Source organism: Ranitomeya variabilis, chromosome 7 (assembly GCF_051348905.1).
Source record: "Ranitomeya variabilis isolate aRanVar5 chromosome 7, aRanVar5.hap1, whole genome shotgun sequence".
Classification (NCBI taxonomy): Eukaryota; Metazoa; Chordata; class Amphibia; order Anura; family Dendrobatidae; genus Ranitomeya; species Ranitomeya variabilis.
Genome location: NC_135238.1, coordinates 92876971 through 92903965, shown reverse-complemented (window position 1 = coordinate 92903965; position 26995 = coordinate 92876971). Strand labels below are relative to the sequence as shown.

At 42.7% G+C, this 26995-nt stretch overlaps 1 protein-coding gene across 1 annotated transcript in view; it reads left to right on the top strand.

Annotated features, from left to right (window-relative positions):
• Positions 1–26995, top strand: part of ANKAR (ankyrin and armadillo repeat containing) — an 898322-nt gene that overhangs the window by 853220 nt on the left and 18107 nt on the right. Inside the window, exons 24-25 of the mRNA XM_077275585.1 lie at positions 18037–18233; positions 20158–20213. Of these exons, the coding sequence (XP_077131700.1) occupies positions 18037–18233; positions 20158–20213 (253 nt within the window). The remainder of the gene's footprint in view (positions 1–18036; positions 18234–20157; positions 20214–26995) is intronic.

Here is a 26995-nt window from a genome sequence, read left to right as displayed (position 1 = left end):
ACTAAATGTGATTCCTGACTTTGCTGGAAGCTCTAGGGGGCTGGTGTTCTCCCCCCGGGCCGTTAGACGGTTCGGGGGTTCTTGAATATCCAGCGTGGATATTTTGATAGGGTTTTTGCTGACCATATAAGTCATCTTACTATATTCTGCTATTAGCTAGTGGGCCTCTCTTTGCTAAATACCTAGCTCATTCTTACGTTTGTCTTTTCCTCTTACCTCACCGTTATCATTTGTTGGGGGCTTGTATCCAACTTTTGGGGTCTTTTCTCTGGAGGCAAGAAAGGTCTTTCTTTTCCCTTCTAGGGTTAGTTAGTTCTCCGGCTGGCGCGAGACGTCTAGAACCAACGTAGGCACGTTCCCCGGCTGCTGCTATTTGTGGTGCTAGGATTAGATATATGGTCAGCTCAGTTACCACTGCCCTATGAGCTGGTTTTTTGTGTTTGCAGACTTAGTAATTATTTCTGAGACCCTCTGCCATTGGGGTCATAACAGTATGCCAGGCCAACATTGAATGTTTAATGCATTGCAGAAGTGGGATATTAAGAAAGGAAATTCTGAGTTTTTTTTTTTTTTCCTCTCTTCCTCCCCTTTACCTCTGAGTGGCTTGTGCTTGCTGCAGACATGAATGTCCAGACCTTGATTACAAGTGTAGACCAGCTTGCTGCTCGTGTGCAGGGCATACAAGATTTTGTTACCAGTAGTCCTATGTCTGAACCTAAAATACCTATTCCTGAACTGTTTTCTGGAGACCGATTTAAGTTTAGGAATTTCAGGAATAATTGTAAATTGTTTCTATCTCTGAGACCCCGTTCATCTGGAGATTCAGCTCAGCAAGTTAAAATTGTTATCTCTTTTTTACGGGGCTACCCTCAGGATTGGGCTTTCTCGCTAGCGCCAGGAGATCCGGCATTTCCAAATATTGATGCGTTTTTTCTGGCGCTTGGATTGCTTTACGAGGAACCCAATCTTGAAGTTCAGGCAGAAAAAGCCTTGCTGGCTATTTCTCAGGGCCAGGATGAAGCTGAAGTGTATTGCCAAAAATTTCGGAAATGGTCCGTGCTTACTCAGTGGAATGAGTGTGCTCTGGCCGCAAATTTCAGAAATGGCCTTTCTGAAGCCATTAAGAATGTGATGGTGGGTTTCCCCATTCCTACAAGTCTGAATGATTCCATGGCGCTGGCTATTCAAATTGACCGGCGTTTGCGGGAGCGCAAAACCGCTTATCCTCTGGTGGTGTTGTCTGAACAAACACCTGATTTAATGCAATGTGATAGAATTCAGACTAGAAATGAGCGGAAAAATCATAGACGTCAGAATGGGTTGTGTTTTTACTGTGGTGATTCTACACATGTTATATCAGCATGCTCTAAACGCCTAACAAGGGTTGTTAGTCCTGTCGCCATTGGTAATTTGCAACCTAAATTTATTTTGTCTGTGACTTTAATTTGCTCATTGTCTTCTTACCCTGTTATGGCGTTTGTGGATTCAGGTGCTGCCCTGAGTCTTATGGATCTGACATTTGCCAAGCGCTGTGGTTTTGTTCTTGAACCGTTGGTAAATCCTATTCCTCTTAGAGGTATTGATGCTACGCCATTGGCGGAAAATAAACCGCAGTTTTGGACGCAGGTAACCATGTGCATGACTCCTGAACATCGGGAGGTGATTTGTTTTCTTGTTCTGCATAAAATGCATGATTTGGTCGTTTTGGGTCTGCCATGGTTACAGACCCACAATCCAGTCTTGGATTGGAAGGCAATGTCTGTGTCAAGTTGGGGCTGTCAGGGAATTCATGCTGATTCCCCGCCGGTGTCTATTGCTTCCTCTACTCCTTCGGAAGTTCCTGAGTATTTGTCTGATTATCAGGATGTATTCAGCGAGTCCAGGTCCAGTGCTCTGCCTCCTCATAGGGACTGTGACTGCGCCATAGATTTGATTCCAGGTAGTAAATTTCCTAAGGGAAGACTATTTAATCTGTCTGTACCTGAGCATGCCGCAATGCATTCGTATATCAAGGAGTCTCTGGAGAAGGGGCATATCCGTCCATCCTCTTCCCCTCTTGGTGCGGGATTCTTTTTTGTGGCCAAGAAGGACGGATCTTTGAGACCTTGTATTGACTATCGGCTTCTGAATAAAATCACTGTTAAATTTCAGTATCCTTTGCCTCTGTTGTCGGACTTGTTTGCCCGGATTAAAGGTGCCAAGTGGTTCACCAAGATAGATCTTCGTGGTGCGTACAACCTTGTGCGCATTAAGCAAGGAGATGAATGGAAGACAGCATTTAATACGCCCGAAGGTCATTTTGAGTACTTGGTGATGCCTTTTGGGCTCTCTAATGCTCCCTCAGTGTTTCAGTCCTTTATGCATGATATTTTCCGGAAGTATCTGGATAAATTTATGATTGTTTATCTGGATGATATTCTGGTTTTCTCTGAAGATTGGGACTCACATGTGGAGCAGGTCAGGATGGTGTTTCAGGTTTTGCGTGAGAATGCTTTGTTTGTTAAGGGCTCAAAGTGTCTCTTTGGAGTACAGAAGGTTCCCTTTTTGGGGTTTATTTTTTCCCCTTCTGCTGTGGAGATGGACCCAGTCAAGGTCCGAGCTATTCATGATTGGACTCAACCCACGTCAGTTAAGAGTCTTCAGAAGTTCTTGGGTTTTGCTAACTTCTACCGTCGTTTTATCGCTAATTTTTCTAGCGTTGTTAAACCTTTGACGGATATGACCAAGAAAGGTTCTGATGTTGCTAACTGGGCTCCTGCAGCCGTGGAGGCGTTCCAAGAGTTGAAGCGCCGGTTTACTTCGGCGCCTGTTTTGTGCCAGCCTGATGTCTCACTTCCCTTTCAGGTCGAAGTGGATGCTTCTGAGATTGGGGCAGGGGCCGTTTTGTCGCAGAGAGGCCCTGGTTGCTCGGTAATGAGACCATGTGCTTTCTTCTCTAGGAAGTTTTCGCCTGCTGAGCGGAATTATGATGTTGGCAATCGGGAGTTGCTGGCCATGAAGTGGGCATTTGAGGAGTGGCGTCATTGGCTCGAGGGTGCTAAGCATCGTGTGGTGGTCTTGACTGATCACAAAAATTTGATGTATCTCGAGTCTGCTAAACGCCTGAATCCTAGACAGGCCCGCTGGTCATTGTTTTTCTCCCGTTTTGACTTTGTGGTCTCGTATTTACCAGGTTCAAAGAATGTGAAGGCTGATGCTCTTTCAAGGAGCTTTGTGCCTGACTCTCCTGGAGTCGCAGAACCAGTTGGTATTCTTAAAGAGGGAGTTATCTTGTCGGCCATTTCTCCTGATTTGCGACGTGTGTTGCAGAGATTTCAGGCTGGTAGACCTGACTCTTGTCCACCTGACAGACTGTTTGTTCCTGATAAGTGGACCAGCAGAGTCATTTCCGAGGTTCATTCCTCGGTGTTGGCAGGGCATCCGGGAATTTTTGGCACCAGAGATCTGGTGGCTAGGTCCTTTTGGTGGCCTTCCTTGTCACGGGATGTGCGGTCATTTGTGCAGTCCTGTGGGACTTGTGCTCGAGCTAAGCCTTGCTGTTCTCGTGCCAGCGGGTTGCTCTTGCCCTTGCCTGTCCTGAAGAGGCCTTGGACACACATTTCCATGGATTTCATTTCGGATCTCCCGGTGTCTCAGGGCATGTCTGTCATCTGGGTGGTATGTGATCGCTTTTCTAAAATGGTCCATTTGGTGCCTTTGCCTAAGCTGCCTTCCTCTTCCGATCTGGTTCCTGTGTTCTTTCAGAATGTGGTTCGTTTACACGGCATTCCTGAGAATATTGTGTCTGACAGAGGATCCCAGTTTGTTTCCAGGTTCTGGCGATCCTTTTGTGCTAGGATGGGCATTGATTTGTCGTTTTCGTCTGCCTTTCATCCTCAGACTAATGGACAAACGGAGCGAACTAATCGAACTCTGGAGGCTTATTTGAGGTGTTTTGTTTCGGCAGATCAGGATGATTGGGTGACCTTCTTGCCGTTGGCTGAGTTTGCCCTTAATAATCGGGCTAGTTCCGCTACTTTGGTTTCGCCATTTTTCTGCAACTCTGGTTTCCATCCTCGTTTTTCCTCAGGACATGTGGAGCCTTCTGACTGTCCTGGGGTAGATTCTGTGGTGGATAGGTTGCAGCAGATCTGGAATCATGTGGTGGACAACTTAAAGTTGTCACAGGAGAAGGCTCAGCGTTTTGCCAACCGCCGCCGCGGTGTGGGTCCCCGACTTCGTGTTGGGGATTTGGTATGGCTGTCTTCTCGATTTGTTCCTATGAAGGTCTCCTCTCCTAAATTTAAGCCTCGCTTCATCGGTCCTTTGTTATGACCCCAATGGCGAGGGTCTCAGAGGAACGTGGAAGTCTGCAGAATACAAAAATCCAGCTCATAGGGCAGTGGTAACTGGGTTGACCATATATCTACTCCTAACGCCAACACTAGAAGTAGCCGGGGATCATTCCTACGTTGATTCTAGATGACACGCGCCAGCCGGAGAATCTAGCTACCCCTAGTAGAGGAAAACAAAGACCTTTCTTGCCTCCAGAGAAGGGGACCCCAAAGCTGGATAGAAGCCCCCCACAAATAATGACGGTGAGGTAAGAGGAAATGACAAACACAGAAATGAACCAGGTTTAGCACAGAGAGGCCCGCTTACTGATAGCAGAATAAAGAAAGGTAACTTATATGGTCAACAAAAACCCTATCAAAATCCACACTGGAAATTCAAGAACCCCCGAACCGTCTAACGGTCCGGGGGGAGAACACCAGCACCCTAGAGCTTCCAGCAAAGGTCAGGATGTAGATATGGAACAAGCTGGACAAAAATACAAAACCAAAACAAATAGCAAAAAGCAAAAGGCAGACTTAGCTGATATAACTGGAACCAGGATCAGTAGACAAGAGCACAGAAGACTAGCTCTGATAACTACGTTGCCAGGCATTGAACTGAAGGTCCAGGGAGCTTAAATAGCAACACCCCTAACTAACGACCCAGGTGCGGATAAAAGGAATGACAGAAAAACCAGAGTCAAAAAACTAGTAACCACTAGAGGGAGCAAAAAGCAAATTCACAACAGTACCCCCCCCTTAGTGAGGGGTCACCGAACCCTCACCACGACCACCAGGGCGATCAGGATGAGCGGCATGAAAGGCACGAACTAAATCGGCCGCATGAACATCAGAGGCGACCACCCAGGAATTATCCTCCTGACCATAGCCCTTCCACTTGACCAGGTACTGAAGCCTCCGCCTGGAGAGGCGAGAATCCAAGATCTTCTCCACCACGTACTCCAACTCGCCCTCAACCAACACCGGAGCAGGAGGCTCAGCAGAAGGAACTACAGGCACAATGTACCGCCGCAACAAGGACCTATGAAATACATTGTGAATAGCAAACGACACAGGAAGATCCAGACGAAAAGATACAGGATTAAGGATTTCCAATATCTTGTAAGGCCCAATAAAACGAGGTTTAAATTTGGGAGAGGAGACCTTCATAGGAACAAAGCGGGAAGAAAGCCATACCAAATCCCCAACGCGTAGTCGGGGACCCACACCGCGGCGGCGGTTGGCAAAGCGCTGAGCCTTCTCCTGTGACAACTTCAAGTTGTCCACCACATGATTCCAGATCTGCTGCAACCTATCCACCACAGAATCCACCCCAGGACAGTCAGAAGGCTCCACATGACCCGAAGAAAAGCGAGGATGGAAACCAGAGTTGCAGAAAAAAGGCGAAACCAAGGTGGCGGAACTAGCCCGATTATTAAGGGCAAACTCAGCCAACGGCAAGAATGTCACCCAATCGTCCTGATCAGCAGAGACAAAACACCTCAAATAAGCCTCCAAAGTCTGATTGGTTCGCTCCGTCTGTCCATTAGTTTGAGGATGGAAAGCAGATGAAAACGACAAATCAATGCCCATCCTACTACAAAAGGATCGCCAGAACCTGGAAACGAACTGGGATCCTCTGTCTGACACAATATTCTCAGGGATGCCGTGCAAACGAACCACGTTCTGGAAAAACACAGGAACCAGATCGGAAGAGGAAGGCAGCTTAGGCAAAGGAACCAAATGGACCATCTTGGAGAAGCGATCACATATCACCCAGATAACGGACATGCCCTGAGATAGCGGAAGATCAGAAATGAAATCCATGGAGATATGTGTCCAAGGTCTCTTCGGGACAGGCAAGGGCAAGAGCAAACCGCTGGCACGAGAACAGCAAGGCTTAGCTCGAGCACAAGTCCCACAGGACTGCACAAATGACCGCACATCCCTTGACAAGGAAGGCCACCAAAAGGACCTGGCCACCAGATCTCTGGTGCCAAAAATTCCCGGGAGACCTGCCAACACCGAGGAATGAACCTCGGAAATGACTCTGCTGGTCCACTTATCCGGGACAAACAGTCTGTCAGGTGGACAAGACTCAGGCCTATCAGCCTGAAATCTCTGCAACACACGTCGCAGATCCGGAGAAATAGCTGACAAGATAACTCCATCTTTAAGAATACCAACAGGATCAGCGACTCCAGGAGCATCAGGCACAAAGCTCCTAGAAAGAGCATCGGCCTTCACATTCTTAGAACCTGGTAAATACGAGACAACAAAATCAAAGCGGGAGAAAAACAAAGACCAGCGGGCCTGTCTCGGATTAAGGCGTTTAGCAGACTCGAGATACATCAGATTTTTGTGATCAGTCAAGACCACCACACGATGCTTAGCACCCTCAAGCCAATGACGCCACTCCTCAAATGCCCATTTCATGGCCAACAACTCCCGATTGCCCACATCATAATTTCGCTCGGCAGGCGAAAACTTCCTAGAGAAAAAGGCACAAGGTTTCATAACAGAGCAACCAGGGCCTCTCTGCGACAAAACGGCCCCTGCCCCAATCTCCGAAGCATCCACCTCAACCTGAAAGGGAAGTGAGACGTCAGGCTGGCACAAAACAGGCGCCGAAGTAAACCGGCGTTTCAACTCCTGGAAAGCCTCCACGGCAGCAGGAGCCCAGTTAGCTACATCGGAGCCCTTCTTGGTCATATCCGTCAAAGGTTTCACAATGCTAGAAAAATTAGCGATAAAACGACGGTAGAAGTTAGCGAAGCCCAAGAACTTCTGAAGACTCTTAACTGACGAGGGCTGAGTCCAATCAAGAATAGCTCGGACCTTGACTGGGTCCATCTCCACAGCAGAAGGGGAAAAAATGAACCCCAAAAAGGGAACCTTCTGTACACCAAAGAGACACTTTGAGCCTTTGACAAACAAAGAATTTTCACGCAAAATTTTAAAGACCAACCTGACCTGCTCCACATGCGAATCCCAATTATCAGAAAAAACCAAAATATCATCCAGATAAACAATCAAAAATTTATCCAGATACTTCCGGAAAATGTCATGCATAAAGGACTGAAAAACTGAAGGCGCATTGGAGAGCCCAAAAGGCATCACCAAGTACTCAAAATGACCTTCGGGCGTATTGAATGCGGTTTTCCATTCATCACCTTGCTTAATGCGCACAAGGTTGTACGCACCACGAAGGTCTATCTTGGTGAACCACTTGGCACCCTTAATCCGGGCAAACAAGTCAGATAACAGCGGTAAAGGATACTGAAATTTGACAGTGATCTTATTTAAAAGCCGATAATCAATACAAGGTCTCAAAGATCCGTCCTTTTTTGCCACAAAAAAGAATCCCGCACCAAGAGGGGAAGAAGACGGACGAATATGTCCTTTCTCCAGAGACTCCTTGATATATGAACGCATAGCGGTATGTTCAGGTACCGACAGATTAAACAGTCTTCCCTTAGGAAATTTACTGCCTGGGATCAAATCTATAGCACAGTCACAGTCCCTATGAGGAGGCAGTGCACTGGACTCAGACTCACTGAAGACATCCTGATAATCAGACAAATACTCCGGAACTTCCGAAGGCGTAGAAGAAGCAATAGACACAGGCAGGGAATCCCCATGAATACCACGACAGCCCCAACTTGAGACTGACATAGCCTTCCAGTCCAGGACTGGATTATGGGTCTGTAACCATGGCAGCCCTAAAACAACCAAATCATGCATTTTATGTAAAACCAGGAAACGTATCACCTCGCGGTGTTCAGGAGTCATGCACATGGTAACCTGTGTCCAATACTGCGGTTTATTTGCTGCCAATGGTGTAGCATCAATACCCCTAAGAGGAATAGGATTTTCTAATGGTTCAAGAGTAAAACCACAGCGCTTAGCAAATGAGAGATCCATGAGACTCAGGGCAGCACCTGAATCTACAAACGCCATGACAGGATAAGATGACAGTGAGCAAATCAAAGTTACAGACAGAATAAATTTAGGTTGCAAATTACCCACGGTGACAGGACTAACAACCTTAGCTATACGTTTAGAGCATGCTGAGATAACATGTGTAGAATCACCACAGTAGTAGCACAAGCCATTCCGGCGTCTATGAATTTTCCGCTCACTTCTAGTCAGGATTCTATCACATTGCATTAAATCAGGTGTCTGTTCAGACAACACCATGAGGGAATTTGCGGTTTTTCTATCACATTGCACCGAATTAGGTGTCTGTTCAGACAACACCATGAGGGAATTTGCGGTTTTGCGCTCCCGCAACCGCCGGTCAATTTGAATAGCCAGTGCCATAGTATCATTCAGACCTGTGGGAATGGGAAAACCCACCATAACATTCTTAATGGCTTCAGAAAGGCCATTTCTAAAATTAGCGGCCAGTGCACACTCGTTCCAATGTGTCAGCACGGACCATTTCCGAAATTTTTGGCAATACACTTCAGCCTCGTCCTGCCCCTGAGACATAGCCAGCAAGGCCTTTTCTGCCTGAATCTCAAGATTGGGTTCCTCATAAAGTAAACCGAGCGCCAGAAAAAACGCATCAAGATCAGCCAATGCCGGATCTCCTGGTGCCAGCGAAAAAGCCCAATCCTGAGGGTCGCCCCGTAAGAACGAAATAACAATTTTTACTTGCTGAGCAGAATCTCCAGATGAACAGGGTCTCAGGGACAAAAACAATTTACAATTATTCACGAAATTCCTAAACTTAAACCTGTCTCCGGAAAACAGTTCAGGAATCGGTATTTTAGGTTCTGACATAGGATTTCTGATAACATAGTCTTGTATGCCCTGCACACGAGTAGCCAGCTGGTCCACACTTGTAATCAAGGTCTGGACATTCATGTCTGCAGCAAGCATAGCCACTCTGAGGTAAAGGGGAAGAAGAAAAAAAAAAAAAACTCAGAATCTTCTTTCTTATAATCCCTCTTCTGCAATGCATTAAACATTTAATACTGGCCTGGCAAACTGTTATGACCCCAATGGCGAGGGTCTCAGAGGAACGTGGAAGTCTGCAGAATACAAAAATCCAGCTCATAGGGCAGTGGTAACTGGGTTGACCATATATCTACTCCTAACGCCAACACTAGAAGTAGCCGGGGATCATTCCTACGTTGATTCTAGATGACACGCGCCAGCCGGAGAATCTAGCTACCCCTAGTAGAGGAAAACAAAGACCTTTCTTGCCTCCAGAGAAGGGGACCCCAAAGCTGGATAGAAGCCCCCCACAAATAATGACGGTGAGGTAAGAGGAAATGACAAACACAGAAATGAACCAGGTTTAGCACAGAGAGGCCCGCTTACTGATAGCAGAATAAAGAAAGGTAACTTATATGGTCAACAAAAACCCTATCAAAATCCACACTGGAAATTCAAGAACCCCCGAACCGTCTAACGGTCCGGGGGGAGAACACCAGCACCCTAGAGCTTCCAGCAAAGGTCAGGATGTAGATATGGAACAAGCTGGACAAAAATACAAAACCAAAACAAATAGCAAAAAGCAAAAGGCAGACTTAGCTGATATAACTGGAACCAGGATCAGTAGACAAGAGCACAGAAGACTAGCTCTGATAACTACGTTGCCAGGCATTGAACTGAAGGTCCAGGGAGCTTAAATAGCAACACCCCTAACTAACGACCCAGGTGCGGATAAAAGGAATGACAGAAAAACCAGAGTCAAAAAACTAGTAACCACTAGAGGGAGCAAAAAGCAAATTCACAACAGTCCTTACAAGATATTGGAAATCCTTAATCCTGTGTTCTTTCGCTTGGATCTTCCGGTGTCGTTTGCTATTCACAACGTGTTCCATAGGTCTTTGTTGCGGCGGTATGTTGTACCTGTGGTTCCTTCTGTTGAGCCTCCTGCTCCGGTGTTGGTTGAGGGCGAGTTGGAGTACGTGGTGGAGAAGATCTTGGATTCTCGTCTCTCCAGACGGAGGCTTCAGTATCTGGTCAAGTGGAAGGGCTATGGTCAGGAGGATAATTCCTGGGTGGTTGCTTCTGATGTGCATGCGGCCGATTTGGTTCGTGCCTTTCACGCTGCTCATCCTGATCGCCCTGGTGGTCTTGGTGAGGGTTCAGTGACCCCTCCTTAAGGGGGGGGTACTGTTGTGAATTAGACTTTTTGGCTCCCTCTTGTGGTTACTAGTGATATGACTCTGGGATTGTCTTTCCTCAGTTTGGCACCCACCTGGGTCGTTAGTCCAGGGGTGTTGCTATATAAACTTCCTGGATCCTTAGTCCAGTGCCTGGCATCGTTGTAATCAGATCCTTTCTGTTTACTCCTGTCTGATGGTCCTGGTTCGTGCAAAATTAAGCTAAGTCCTGCTTCTTTGTTTTTTGGTTATTTGCTTTGCTCGTATTTTTGTCCAGCTTGTACTAAATGTGATTCCTGACTTTGCTGGAAGCTCTAGGAGGCTGGTGTTATCCCCCCGGGCCGTTAGACGGTTCGGGGGTTCTTGAATATCTAGCGTGGATATTTTGATAGGGTTTTTGCTGACCATATAAGTCATCTTACTATATTCTGCTATTAGCTAGTGGGCCTCTCTTTGCTAAATACCTAGCTCATTCTTACGTTTGTCTTTTCCTCTTACCTCACCGTTATTATTTGTTGGGGGCTTGTATCCAACTTTTGGGGTCTTTTCTCTGGAGGCAAGAAAGGTCTTTCTTTTCCCTTCCAGGGTTAGTTAGTTCTCCGGCTGGCGCGAGACGTCTAGAACCAACGTAGGCACGTTCCCCGGCTGCTGCTATTTGTGGTGCTAGGATTAGATATATGGTCAGCTCAGTTACCACTGCCCTATGAGCTGGTTTTTTGTGTTTGCAGACTTAGTAATTATTTCTGAGACCCTCTGCCATTGGGGTCATAACACTTGACGCCACTGGGTATTAATCGTACTCTGCGATGATAAGACGGGCATATTTTTTGATAGTTATGGCTTTTGTCCGGCCAATATAATCTTCCCACGCGATTTTGTGACATTCCTGAACAAGAATTGTGACTCGTATTGTTATCAAAACGCTCAAATCCAGGATTTGTATAGTCGTGTATGCGGTGATTATTGCATATATGTATTACACCATTTAGCGCGCGGGTTACCATTCAAGACGCTTTTACAGCGTTTCACTTCTGACATGCAGAGTAATGATAGAATCGTATCAGATTTTGTGTCATCAAAATTTTCAAGTTTAACCTGTTGTTCTATCAGAAATTACCAATTTAATAAAAAATGTACTTGTCAGCTTCACACTGTTAGCTAGCATCTGCTAGCAATTAGTTAAACCTGTCTTAGAGTGTGTTTTTCCTGCATTTGTGGTATGTGACAATAAATTTTTTAAGCTGTCCTCTGTGTACTTCTACGTCTGTTTTTGCTGCATCGGTCACGGTGTCTGTATCAATACAGTTGTGTATTGCTCTGAGCGGTACATCTGTTTTTGCTGCACCGGTCATGGTGTCTGTATCAATACAGTTGTGTATTGCTAGACAGCTAGGGGCCACCTGTCAAATTGAGTTTGACGAGTTATATGTAAGCCGGTCATGATTGGGAATTGACATGGCATGTCTGTATCAATACAGTTGTGTATTGCTAGACAGCTAGTGGCCACCTGTCAAATTGAGTTTGCCGAGTTATATGTAAGCCGGTCACGGTTGGGAATTGACAACTAATCTCAGCTACACAGAGAACACTGCTTCTAAAATACATATTACAGAAGCAGCTCACAAACAACTACATATAATATGAAAATCTAATAGGATATTATTATATAACTGGTACAGTGTGTTATAAAACACAATTTTGCACTATATGTGATCATTGGTAATAAAACACACTGCCCTCGGTGGGAATAGACACTGGAATCTACTCTGTGTAAATGAGATGACCATATACTGAGCATTATGTGTAAATGAGTTGACCATATGCTGAGCATTATGGACTGCCGGCAGAAACACAGGCTCTAAAATACATCTTACAGAAGTAGGCTCACAGCAGTTACATATAATATGAAAATCTAATATAAAAACAATACTGGGATAATAATCACTGTATCAAATTAACAATATCAAACTGTATCAAAAGGGAAAGCCAGACAAGGAGGGACAGCTGGCTGACAGGGAGGGGTTACACACTTTGATACACTTTGATAGGGGCAGGTCCACCTGTCAAATTGAGTTTGACGAGACCTCCCTATGCTATACTACTATTGGGAAAGATCATGAGAGGTTTCTGGTTCATTTAACATGGGGTGAACATCATTCATGGGTGGTTGTGTCAATGTATTTGACAGGTTAGGGGTCATCATGGGCAAGTTTTGCAAAGAATAGCATGATTCAGTAATATTGTTACTACCCACTGTTACAGACATTTTAGAAGGTGCTCGGGACATATTGGTACTACCTTTCAGACTATCTCTATGCTGCTTATAAAAAATGTTATGCTGTTTATTACACAAAATTAACAGAGAGTTATTTGAATCATCCTCATTGGAGGGTGCCAAATCATTAATAGCATTAGTTTCCATGTGGGTAGCTACATCTCTTGAAGATTTAGCATTCCTATCCCTTAAGAATTTGGATACTTTTTTCTTTATTAGGTCATCTTCAAATTTGTTCAATTTACTATATAATTTGGCATTGAACTCTAAAAAGTCAGCAGAAAGAGAAAAGGGATTAAATTTTTCCTTAATTATGTCAAGCTGTGATAAGGCATATTCAGCAAGGGATTTACGCTTGGAAACAAGCAAATCCATCATGCGCATAGAGCATTCAGACCTGATCAGATCCCAGTTCATAGAGAACATGGGATCATTAGGAAAAGAGGAGTGTTGAGATATAACCAAACCTTTGGGTATGAGGCTTTCTGTGATATATTGTCTCAGAAAGAGCACATCTATATGATTAGTGATCTCTATTTTACTGTGATTCCCATACTCTAAAAATAGCTGAATCATAACTTTTCTATCATTATCATTTAGTTTTAAGGTGACAGGAGTGTCTTGGGGCGCTTGATAACTTGTAAATGCACCTAATGCTTCTATTATAGTAGTGGTTCTAAGGACTTCAGTTTTTATCCTGAAATAATCCATAGCAAACGGGACCAAAGAATACACATCTTAAAATAGAGTATAAAAAAAGAAAAATATATATAAATAATGAGTCAAGGAATCAAAAATAACATAACATAAAATAAATAAGTGTTATTAACTCAAAACTACCGCTTAACAAGCAAAGCTTTAAAAAGTGTTTAGAAAAAAAAACAAAAAACCAGCAAGATTAGTATTATTAATGAAGCAACAGACAACATATGTGGTAAACATAAACGGATTCCACCAGCAAATAGAGTCTATAGAAGCTACATTAGTCTGATAAATCACCGTTGGTTAGAAATTCTTCCCAAAAACGTATCCAGGGATATATAGTTTATACATCAAATCCAGAACCATGAAGCAGTTAGAATCAAAAAGCACCTGCAGAAGCGCCAGGGAACTGGGAGCAGTAACCTCAGAAATGGAGGAAAAAACAAGCAATGAGAAGTACCTCCAAGGGGCAGGTAAAGCTCATGATAAATGGGCTACATGATAAATGGCCTTCTACAGTTATGCAGCCACGCATAACAGTGTTGATAAGCAAGCGATCAGGAAACTGAGGATTTTTGGATGAAGCAGTAGCAAGCAGGCTCACTGGATGGTGTGTAAAGCACCCCAGGGCACTGCAGGGAAGCCAAGATGCAATGTGGATGCAAGGACCTTCAGGTCACGTGAAGAGGAAGGTCCTGTTTGGTTAAAGTGGGTTCTTCCAATGCAGCTCCAGCCGCCATCCTCGTAGGGAATGAAGGATAAAAATATGTGAAAGCAGTCACAGGGGATGCCAGAGGAATCAACCCAGGGAAGGGGAGATGTCGAGCACCACAGCAGCTCCAGCTGAATACCTCCAAGGGAGGATAAGAGCGTATGTCAAACAGAAATCAGTCCCAGGAGCGCTGAAGGAAACTCCGACAACATATGTAGTTTACCGCAACGCGTTTCGACGGTAAACACCATCTTCTTCAGGTGGGAGTTTATTAATGGGAACAGGAAGGCAGTATTTAAACAATAAACAGCCAATCACAACGCTGTTCACAGATTTACAAATTTAAAAGAACATTCACATAAAAAAAGAGCAACCACTGATAAATGTAATCACATAGATTCAAATATAACATTAAAATCATAAAACAAGAGATTTTGTATTATTTATATATAATTAAAACCATATCACAGATAAAAAAAATAATATAAAAGTCATTATGAATCTACACCTATATAGACAAAAAATTACGTGTTCAATAATTACGACTCTTATCTAGCTACTTTCTCAATCATTAAATGAAGCCCCTCAGGGGTAAATGTACCGAGCTTAAAAATCCAAAAACTCTCACGATTCACAAGACTATTAAAACGATCCACCTCAGAATCAGGTATATAATCAATAATAATTAATTTTAGCGTTTGGTGCGCTGTTAAATTTTTTTTTGAAAGGCTGTGCAGGAGCAAGCCATTGCGAATGTTTTGGCGATGCTTATTAAGTCTGGCATGCATGGTTTGTATGGTTCGGCCTTAGGATTGATCCACAAAATTCAAAAATTACTCATTTTTTTCAGGTGGTACCAGGCCACCATCCAAAGATAAAAAGGAAAAGAGAACAAGAGGATCTAGAGGTAAAGGCAAGAAACATAAAAAAAGCATTTGGGCCACCGGTAAATCCGTTAGGGTAGGAACGAGTATTGATTCTGAGAATTCTAATGTAGTTTCTAATATTTTTAATTTATCAGATTATACCTTGAGTAATGATGAGAGAACATTATTGGAACGTGGCTTGTCGTTCTGCCCAGATTCCCCATTAAATGCATTCAATCTTTATCTTGATTTGAATGACTTTATACAGAGGCTCACGGTGCAACGCCACTTTCTGATTGAGAATGGCAAAGTTGATGATAGCTCCACAGTGACTACTTCTCCCGTTGAGCTTGATTCTTTCTTACATGTTGCCCCTAAGAATACTAATAGTCGTTTTTACCCCGTTCACCATAAAGGGTCGCATCTAGAAATGTTTCAGCAACTTATATTTAAGGATCTTAGATCTCTACCCTCCACGAAAAAATTGGGGAGAAATTTGAATAATGGTGAAATAGCAGCCATCAAATCCTTATGGGAAAATTTGGGGATTATAATAAAAAATGCGGACAAAGGGGGTGGGGTAGTTGTCATGAATAGGGGGATCATATATTCGGGAAGCGCTTAGACTTTTAGGGGATTCTGAGTTCTACTCCAAGCTAGAACAGGATAGCTCTATTAGTATATTCATTGAGTACAATGCACTGATAAAGGGAGCTCACTTATTGGGCATTCTATACAAAAAAGAGTATAAATTTCTCAACATTTCCAGTTATAAAACCCCATTTTTTATTTTTTACCAAAAATTCACAAAGATTCACATAATCCACCTGGTCGCCCTATTATTTCTGGTATTGGTTCAATTACTAGCAATCTTTCCCATTACATAGACCTTTTTCTTCAGAACTATGTCATGAGATTGGACTCCTATCTGAGGGATTCATCTCATCTCATTGATTCCCTTCTTAAGTTAGCACCTACCCCAAACTGTTTTTTAATTACGATGGATGTTCAAGCCCTCTATACAAATATTCCCCATGATAGGGGCATAGAGGCAGTACAACAATTTCTTGTAGATGATTCTTCATTACACCCCAATCAAAGGGACTTTATACTCAATGCCATTCGATTTGTACTTTATAACAACATTTTCTCCTTCGAACATGTTTTCTACCGCCAGGTCAGGGGCTGCGCGATGGGGACGAGATTCGCCCCCCGTTATGCAAATTTATTTATGGGGGCATTTGAGTCCGTCTTCATCACGCAGTCACCACAGCCGTGTGATAAATTAGCATTTTATCGACGCTTTATTGATGACCTTTTCATAATTTGGACTGGTACGGAGGGGGAGGCGCTTGATTTTATTTCTGATCTGAATAAAAATTCCTGGGGTCTAAATTTCACCGCCAACATCTCCAACACGTCCATTCAGTTTTTGGACTTGATGGTACTGGTTGATGAATTTGGCATTTTTCCACTATGACGCACTTCAAGGAAGTGGATGTGAACAGCTACTTAAGCTTTAACAACGGCCATCTTCCTAGGTGGATACAGAATGTTGAATATGGGCAGTACTGGCAAATATGTAAGAATTGTACTCGGGACTCAGATTTCTGTAAAGGGGCCAAGATCTTGGATCAAAGGTTCCAACAAAAAGGATACCTAAGGAAACTTGTTAATGATGCATTTCTGAAGGCCAAAACTCTAACTCAAATGGACTGTATCAATAGGATTAAGGAGAAAGCAACTTTGCCTCCACATGATATTACATTTGGCAGATGGAGCTTGGTGACCACCTTCAATCAGTCTCATGGTACGATTAAAAGGCTCCTGTCAAAATATTGGCCCATCCTTAAAGGAGACCCAGTTCTATCCAGACATATCCCCTCAAACCCCAGAACTATATGTCGGAGGAATCGTACACTACGCAACCTCATTGCACCAAGCAACACCACTCAGAGACCAGGTCCTTCCACCTCCTTAGGACCTTTGAACCCTGGCTGTTTTCCATGTAAAAGCCCCAAGATGTCTTTGTTGTACCTCCATCCTTAATGGGGTAACTCATTTTAAATCCAATGTTACAGGCACTTCGTACAAGATTAATTTTCATTTAAATTGCCAATCCACTTATGTGGTTTACCTGTTGGAATGTGGGTGCGGCCTGCAATATGTAGGCCGAACCATACAAACCATGCATGCCAGACTTAATAAGCATCGCCAAAACATTCGCAATGGCTTTCTCCTGCACAGCCTTTCAAAACATTTTTTAACAGCGCACCATCAGGATCTTAAAACGCTAAAATTAATTATTATTGATTATATACCTGATTCTGTGGCAGATCGTTTTAATAGTCTTGTGAATCGTGAGAGTTTTTGGATTTTTAAGCTCGGTACATTAACCCCTGAGGGGCTTAATTTAATGATTGAGAAAGTAGCTAGATAAGAGTCCTACTGAATAGACTGTTAGAATTTGTATTATGGCAAGAAAAAAGCAGCTAAGTAAAGAAAAACGAGTGGCCATTATTGCTCTAAGAAATGAAAGTCAGTCCGAAAAATTGGGAAAACTTTGAATGTGTCCCCAAGTGCAGTTGCAAAAACCATCAAGCGCTACAAAGAAAATGGCTCACATGAGGACCGCCCCAGGAAAGGAAGACCAAGAGTCACCTCTCCTTCTGAGGATAAGTTTATCCCAGTCACCATCCTCAGAAATGTAAACAGCAGCTCAGATTAGAGACCATGTCAATGCAGTGTCCGGCTTATAGCCTATAGTGACGACCATACTATTAAATCAGGCGGGCCGCCAGCACTGCATATGTGCACCCGACAATGTTATGCACCATTGTTTTTTTATATGATCATTGCAATATGATCTTCGAACATATTGAAGTAGTATATTTTATTCATTGATAGAAATAAAAAGTGAGGATATGGATGTAAGCATTATATGTGCAAAGAAGCAGTGCTGGAGTACTTCTTATACTTTAATATATGTCTAAGAAGCGTTTTGACAAACTGTAAGCTCTATAATTATTTCTCCTTTGACTTATAGGTCCGAGTATCATGTGCCAATGCTTTGGGATATTTAACATTTAGTAGCCATGCATACCGTCTTATTTTATCGAAATGCAGGAACAAGCCAAAATTGTACGATTTGCTGAAAAATAACCTCAGCAATGAGGCAAAGATCTCCAAAGAATTTACAGAGGAATTTAAAACACAAAAACAAATAGGATTGCCCACACTCAGGTAAATGTTTATGCATTATAGGATATCAAAACATACATACGCAGTGCTTCAGACAAAAAAGTTAACCCAACAATATATTTTCCCATTCTCAGAATTTATAACACTTTCTTGAGCTTTACTTGTGATAAAAGGAGGGGAAATTATTTAAGATAGCATAAAGAGATTCTATTGTTAAAATATAACTTAATAATAAGTTTAAAAATAGGGATATTCCCACAAATTATTAAACCAGGAACCCATGCAGATCACCTGTTTACAGGACAGAAAGGGTATAAAAAGGTATAACACAAAGTGTAGTGTTAATACCTGTGTCAATGGAAAATTGTTGCAATCTCAGCCAATCCAGAAGATAGCTTGTTGTAATGAGCACGAAGGTCCGTTTGACCCTAAGTCTCTCTGTTGCGGCCTGTGTACTGCTCCAGCCGTCAAAAAGGCAGTACCCAAGTGTAGTGCTGCACCTTGTGTCCTCAGAAAGAAACCCTCCCACTGTGTTTCTGCCTCACTGCCAAGGCATCCTTAGGGGAGTGTACATACTTGCGGCGAAAGGGGAATTAAACGTAACTACAAAACTTGTTTTAGATAATCTTCCAAGCACAAGAACTGCACCAGGTCTTGTAGTGACAGGTAAACCTAATCCGGAGTGGAGAGTGCTATTCATCCAGAATAACAAATTGGGGATGTGCAGCACTCTGCACACCAGATTATGTTTACAGTTTGGGTATTTATTGATTTATACTAGTGATTTTAAAACCTCATAAAATCTCTGTGCTGCCCTGATTCTGGTACTTTTTCACCTTGCACTGCATCTTTCCATTGCAGAGATATTTGCGTTTGTTTCTTATGGAGCATATGTGAAGTCTCTGCTTGCAGTCTAACTAGGCGTTTCATCTCCATCTTTTCTATTGGCATGCACTTTCATTGCTCCCTCCCAGACACTGCCAATCACAGGTCAGCAGTGTTTGAGACTGTTAGACTGCTATGTTAGATCAGCTGCTGAGCTTTGATTGGCAGAGTCTCGGTGGGGCAGATGATAGCGCACTGTAAAGAAATGCCCAGGTGGCTGCAAGCAGAGATTTCACATGGTGCCTTCCAAAAAATACAAAATGTTTATCTATGCAAAGGAATGAGAGTGCAAAATGCAAAACAGCAGCAGAATCAGGTGAGGTCAGAGATTATTTTTATAAGGTATGTAACTAAAGTTTTTGAGCAAGTGACAGGACCTAAGAGCTCAGATACACAACAAGATAGCAGAATCTTCTGATTTTGGTGGGACTGGCTGACCATCTAAATGTGTAAAAGTAGGCATATGTTGGAGGATATCAAATCTGCAGAATTTTAGCATTCCCGATCCTTTAGGCCGGCGTCACACATTCAGTATTTGGTCAGTATTTTACATCAGTATTTGTAAGCCAAAACCAGGAGTGGGTGATAAATACAGAAGTGGTGCATATGTTTCTGTTATACTTTTCCTCTAATTGTTCCACTCCTGGTTTTGGCTTACAAATACTGTTGTAAAATACTGACCAGATACTGCCAGTGTGACGGCAGCCTTATTCTCAAGGAAGATAATCTACCACCATAGCTCTGTCTGGCAGTGGTTTACTTCCCTTTTCCTATTCAGAACACATACACGCTTTGCCAACCCACGCAGACATGTGAGTAAAGAATGGTTGAGAGCATTAACTGTTTAGCTGAATATATAGTCTCTTTAAGGCAGTACATTCAGTTGACAGAAGGCCATGGTGTCAACTCTTGAGTAGATCTTATATTGCTTTGAAAAGATAATGGTTTGCATTTCCATGTGAAAAACCACATCTGCTGTTTATTGGCCTGTAAAAAATGTTAACAGCATCTACAGTATATTACAGCCACAAAGTTACTTGCTGCATCGGGTACTGTTTGATCTGTCAGTTTTATTTTACAGTTTAGCTGTAAATGGAGGACGGCCCATAAACCTAACATCAAAGAAAGATCGGGAAGGTAAGAAAATGAAAATCATTTTTTATTTGAATTTAGATTTTTCAATGAAATGAATATTACCTGTAAAACGTGATTTTTTTTTCAGTGAATATTTAAAATATATAAACTTTAATTTGCCAAGTTCAGTGAATATTTAAAATATATAAAGTTTAATTTGCCAAGTTTTATATTTTGCAAATTTTATTTTGAAAGAATTTGATTCACTATATCACATGCTAATGTTTTTATTCCTGGGGGGAACTACATGCCTTACGTTCTGTGATGGCTATATCAATTATGAGCAGGTTCTTGTTCCCATATGGATGATCTTGTGAGTACTGCCCATTGTACCTACAAGATAATGCGTGAAGCTCAGCTACTGATAGCATCTAAGTCATTCCTGTAGTTTACCCATTTCATACAGTGGTTAATAGCAACTGCAGCATATTTGACAGAGGGAGGGGTATCTTTGTCAGCTCATGGATCCTGACGCAGTTCAAGGTTGCTGATGATCTATGATGGCAACCAGTTGCCAAACAATGGCACTCAGGTCTATCATGTGCATCTGAGGGCAGTGTTGTGCCTGCTATGGAACCCGTGAGCCAAGGGGGCCTGATGCCAACATAAGCGCCGGGCCTCCCACCCACCAGTTCAACTGTATCAGCATTCGAATGCCGATACAGTTGAAGGCAATTATGAAAAAGGGAGCATCAGCTGATGCTTTCTTCTGCATCATTGTTTCTTGGAATCAGACTTTTTAGATCAGCGGGCATGATGACGTCGCTACATGGCATCCACTGCGATGAGATATGCGGCTCTTCAGAGTGCTCACTGCTGAGACAGGGGGAACAAGGAGAAGAGATGAGTCTCGTATATTTTTTTAAATTGTGTTGGCCATAATACAACATGGAGGTATTGTGGTGGCCATAATACTGCATAGAGGTATTGTGATGGCCATAATACTGCATGGAAGTCTATGTAAGTGCATTATACTACATGGAGGACTATGGGGAATGCATTATACTGTATGAAGCACTATTTTGAATGCATTATAATATATGGAGGACTATTGTGAGTGTAGTATACTACACTGACAAGCAAAATGGTAGCAATATTTTGAACTTCTGACTTTCAGGCTCCATGTCTCACCATCCACTGCTGCTTCGAACATGAGACTATCATCATTTTATAGACAATCATCTCATACATAAATTTGCAACTATTTAGTATATGATTAGTTATGCAGATTCTGTCATGTATAGAAGGACTATTTGGAGTGCATTATATGATATGGAGGACTGTAGGAAGTGCATTATACTATATGGAGGACTATGGGATGCATTATACTGTATGGGGGACTATGGGGAGTGCATAATACTATATTGAGCACTATGTAAAGTGCATTATGCTATACAGAAAACTATAGTTTTTAAATATGGTTGTTATACTATATTTAGTGAGAAAGTTTGTGGATCGCTGTGTGGGAGTCAATATACTGTTTGTAGGGCTTGTAGGGGCCATTATACAGTGTGGTGAGGTGTGGGGCCATTATACTGTATGTAGGCCTATTATACTGCGTAGAGGGCTGTATGGGGGTAACATTTGGGTGAATCATACTGTGTTGGGGGTCATCATATTTTGCCAGTGGAATTGATGTGGAGTACGGTAAGGGTCATCATTCTGTGTGTGATGGGTACTGTAGAGGAATTCACTGTGGAGGTGTCATGTGGTATTTGTGTGGTGCTTTTGTTGGCATCAAACTTTGTGTGTGTAAAGAAAGGAGAATTTAGGGCTTTAGTAGGAAGAAAATTATTCTGTAAAGGTTGGAAAGTTATGATATATGCTCCTCTGTGACCCTGCCAAATATATATACATTTTTTGGGGGGGCTTGATTTCTGTGTACACCCCTGTCTGAGGGCCATATATATCTGCCTATTAGCCTTTGCCGAAGGGGTGAAAGGGTTCCAACAACTAGTGGTTTATGTTCCCTTGTCTGTGCTACATCAATATGAAAAAAATCCTCTTATGGCTCTTTCAATGTGAGCATGAAAAAAATAAAGACAATTGTATGGCCATTAACTGCTTAGAAAGACAAGAAAGCCAGGTGGTTAAAAGGTTATTTTATTTATCACAGTAGCGTTATCCCCTTCACCTTTTTAAATCAGTATCTTTCCAGAGATCCTGGTTGATTCTTACAGGATAATGTCAATACTATCTAGGAAATAGAAAAGACTTTGAATCACCTGCAGATTATATTCATTCCAAAAACAAGTATATTTGAGGACTGTTATGTCAATTCTGAGTTCCATCGCAGCATGTATAGGGGCTTCTTACAAAATTAGAATATCATCATAAAGTTAATTTATTTCAGTTCTTCAATACAAAAAGTGAAACTCATATATTATAGGAGTCATTACAAACAAAGTGATCTATTTCAAGTGTTTATTTCTGTTTATGTTGATGATTATGGCTTACAGCCAATGAAAACCCAAAAGTTATCTCAGTAAATTAGAATCATTAACAAAAAACACCTGCAAAGGCTTCCTAAGCATTTAAAAAGGTCCCTTAGTCTGTTTCAGTAGGACATACCTTAACCCCTTAATGACCTGGCCATTTTTTGCAATTCTGACCAGTGTCCCTTTATGAGGTAATAATAACTCAAGAACGCTTCAACGGATCCCAGCAATTCTGAGATTGTTTTTTTGTGACATATTGAGCTTCATGTTAGTGGTAAATTTAGGTCGATAATTCTTGCGTTTATTTTTGAAAAAAAAAACGGAAATTTGGCGAAAATTTTGAAAACTTCGCAATTTTCAAATTTTTAATTTTTATTCTGTTAAAACAGAGGTATGTGACACAAAATAGTTAATAAATAACATTACCCACATGTCTACTTTACATCAGCACAATTTTGGAAACAATTTTTTTTTTTGCTAGGAAGTTATAAGGGTTAAAATTTGACCAGCGATTTCTCATTTTTACAACAAAATTTACAAAACCATTTTGCTTAGGGACCACCTCACATTTGAAGTCAGTTTGAGGTGTCTATATGGCTGAAAATATCCAAAAGTGACACCATTGTAAAAACTGCACCCCTCAAGGTGCTCAAAACCACATATAAGAAGTTTATTAACCCTTCAGGTGTTTCACAGCAGCAGAAGCAACATGGAATTTTTTTATTTTCCCAAGGGTAAAAGTAGAAACTGGACCCCAAAAGTTGTTGTACAATTTGTCTTGAGTACGCCGATACCCCATATGTGTGGGGGGGAAGGAGCTTTTTAAATGAAAAATTGGCTCCAATCTTTAGCGGACACCATGTCGAGTTTGGAGAGCCCCTGTGTGCCTAAATATTGGAGCTCCCCCACAAGTGACCCCATTTTGGAAACTAGACCCCCAAGGAACTGATCTAGATGCATAGTGAGCACTTTGAACCCCCAGGTGCTTTACAAATTGATCCGTAAAAATGAAACAGTACTTTTTATTCACAGAAAAATTAGTTTAGCCTCAATTTTTTCATTTTCACATGGGTAACAGGATAAAATGGATCCTAAAATTTGTTGGGTAATTGCTCCTAAGTACACTGATAACTCACATGTGGGGATAAACCACTGTTTGGGCACACGGCAAGGCTCGGAAGGTAAGGAACGCCATTTGACTTTTTGAATGAAAACTGTCGCATTTGGAGATCCCATGTGTGCCTAAACATTGGAGCTCCCCTAAAATTGACACCATTTTGGAAACTAGATCCCCCAAGGAACTTATCTAGATGCATAGTGAGCACTTTGAACCCCCAGGTGCTTCACAAATTGATCCGTAAAAAAGAAAAAGTACTTTGTTTTCACAAAAAATTTCTTTTAGCCTCAATTTTTTTCATTTGCACATAGGCTACAGGATAAAATGGATCTTAAAATTTGTTGGGCAATTTGTCCTGTGTACACCGATACCTCACATGTGAGGGTAAACCACTGTTTGGGCACACGGCAAGGCTCGGAAGGGAAGGAGCGCCATTTGAGTTTTTGAATGAAAAATTAGCTTCAATCGTTAGCGGACACCATGTCGCATTTGGAGAGCCCCCGTGTGCCTAAACATTGGAGCTCCCCCACAATTGACACCATTTTGGAAACTAGACCGCCCAAGGAACTTATCTAGATGTGTGGTGAGCACTTTGAACCCCCAAGTGCTTCACAAAAGTTTATAACGCAGAGCAGTGAAAATAAAAAATAATTTTTCTTTCCTCAAAAATTATTTTTTAGCCCGCAATTTTTTTATTTTTACAAGGGTAACGAGAAATTGGACCCCATAGGTTGTTGTCTAGTTTGTCCTGAGTACGCTGATACCCCATATGTGGGGGTAAACCACTGATTGGGTGCATGGCAGAGCTCGGAAGGGAAGTAGTGATGTTTTGGAATGCAGACTTTGATGGAATGGTCTGCGGGCATCATGTTACATTTGCAGAGCCCCTGATGTCCTAAACAGTAGAAACCCCCCACAATTGACCCCATTTTGGAAACTAGAGCCCCCAAAGAACTTATCTAGATGTGTGGTGAGCACTTTGAACCCCCAAATACTTCACAGAATTTTATAACGCAGAGCTGTGAAAATAAAAAAATCATTTTTTCCCCACAAAAATAATTTTTTAGCCCCTATTTTTTTATTTTTCCAAGGGTAACAGGAGAAATTAGACCTCCAAAGTTGTACAATTTTTCCTGAGTACACTGATACCCCCGTATGTTTGGGTAAACCACTGTTTGGGCGCACGTCGGGGCTCGGAAGGAAGGGAGCACCATTTGACTTTTTGAATGCAAGATTGGCTGGAATCAATGGTGGCGCCATGTCGCGATTGGAGATCCCCTGATGTGCTTAAACAGTGGAAACCCCTCAATTCTAACTCCAGCACTAACCCCAACACACCCCTCACCCTAATCTCAACTGTAACCATAACTGTAATCACAACCCTAACCCCAACACACCCCTAACCCTAATCCCAACCCTAACATAACCCTAACCACATGCCTAACCCTAACCCCAATACACCCCTAACCCTAATCGTAACCCTAATTCCAACCCTAACTCTAGTTCCAACCCTAACCCAAAGGCTATGTGCCCACATTGCGGATTCGTGTGTGGATTTTTCTGCACCGCCTTTGAAAAATCAGCAGGTAAAACGCACTGCGTTTTACTTGCGGGTTTACCGCGGATTTCCAGTGTTTTTTGTGCAGATTTCACCTGCGGATTCCTATTGAGGAACAGGTGTAAAATGCTGCAGAATCCGCACAAAGAATTGACATGCTGCGGAAAATACAATGCAGTGTTTCCGCATGGTATTTTCCGCACCATGGGCTGTCATGTTCTCAATGGCAAGAGAACATAGCATCAGCATATATAGGAACTAGCTCTTGGAAGATGGGAACTGAGCTGACCATGAACTAAACCTAACGCACAACTAGCAGTGGCCGGGTAGCATGCCTACGTTGATTCTAGATGCCCAGCACCAGCCGGAGGACTAAATAATGCTAGCAGAGGAAAATATTAGTCCTAGCTCACCTCTAGAGAAATACCCCGAAAGGAGACAGAGGCCCCCCACATGTATTGGCGGTGAATTAAGATGAAATAACAAACGTAGTATGAAAATAGGTTTAGCAAATTTGAGGTCCACTTACTACATAGCAGAAGACAGAAAGGACACTTTCATGGTCAGCTGAAAACCCTATCAAAACACCATCCAGAAATTACTTTAAAACTCTGGCATTAACTCATAACACCAGAGTGGCAATTCCTGTTCACAAGAGCTTTCCAGACACAGTAACGAAACTACAGCTGTGAACTGGAACAAAAATGCAAAAACAAACATGGACAAGAGTCCAACTTATCTAGTAGTTGTCTAGGAGCAGGAACAAGCACAGAGAGGCTTCTGATAACATTGTTGACCGGCAAGCAACTAACAGAGCAGCAAGGTTATATAGCGACTCCCACATCTTGATGGGAACAGGTGAACAGAGAAGATGAAGACACCAGTTCAATTCCACCAGTAGCCACCGGGGGAGCCCAGAATCCAAATTCACAACAGTACCCCCCCCTCAAGGAGGGGGCACCGAACCCTCACCAGAACCACCAGGGCGATCAGGATGGGCCCTATGAAAGGCACGAACCAAATCAGAGGCATGAACATCAGATGCATTCACCCAAGAATTATCCTCCTGGCCGTATCCCTTCCACTTGACCAGATACTGGAGTCTCCGTCTGGAAACACGAGAGTCTAAGATTTTCTCCACAACGTACTCCAACTCACTCTCAACCAACACCGGAGCAGGAGGCTCAACGGAAGGCACAACCGGTACCTCATACCTGCGCAATAATGACCGATGAAAAACGTTATGAATAGAAAAGGATGCAGGGAGGTCCAAACGGAAGGAAACAGGGTTAAGAATCTCCAATATCTTATACGGGCCGATGAACCGAGGCTTAAACTTAGGAGAAGAGACCCTCATAGGGACAAAACGAGAAGACAACCACACCAAATCCCCAACACAAAGCCGAGGACCAACACGACGGTGGCGGTTGGCAAAAAGCTGAGTCTTCTCCTGGGACAACCTCAAATTGTCCACCACCTGCCCCCAGATCTGATGCAATCTCTCCACCACAGCATCCACTCCAGGACAATCCGAAGATTCCACCTGACCAGAGGAAAATCGAGGATGAAACCCCGAATTACAGAAAAACGGGGACACCAAAGTGGCAGAGCTGGCCCGATTATTGAGAGCGAACTCTGCCAATGGCAAAAAAGCAACCCAATCATCCTGGTC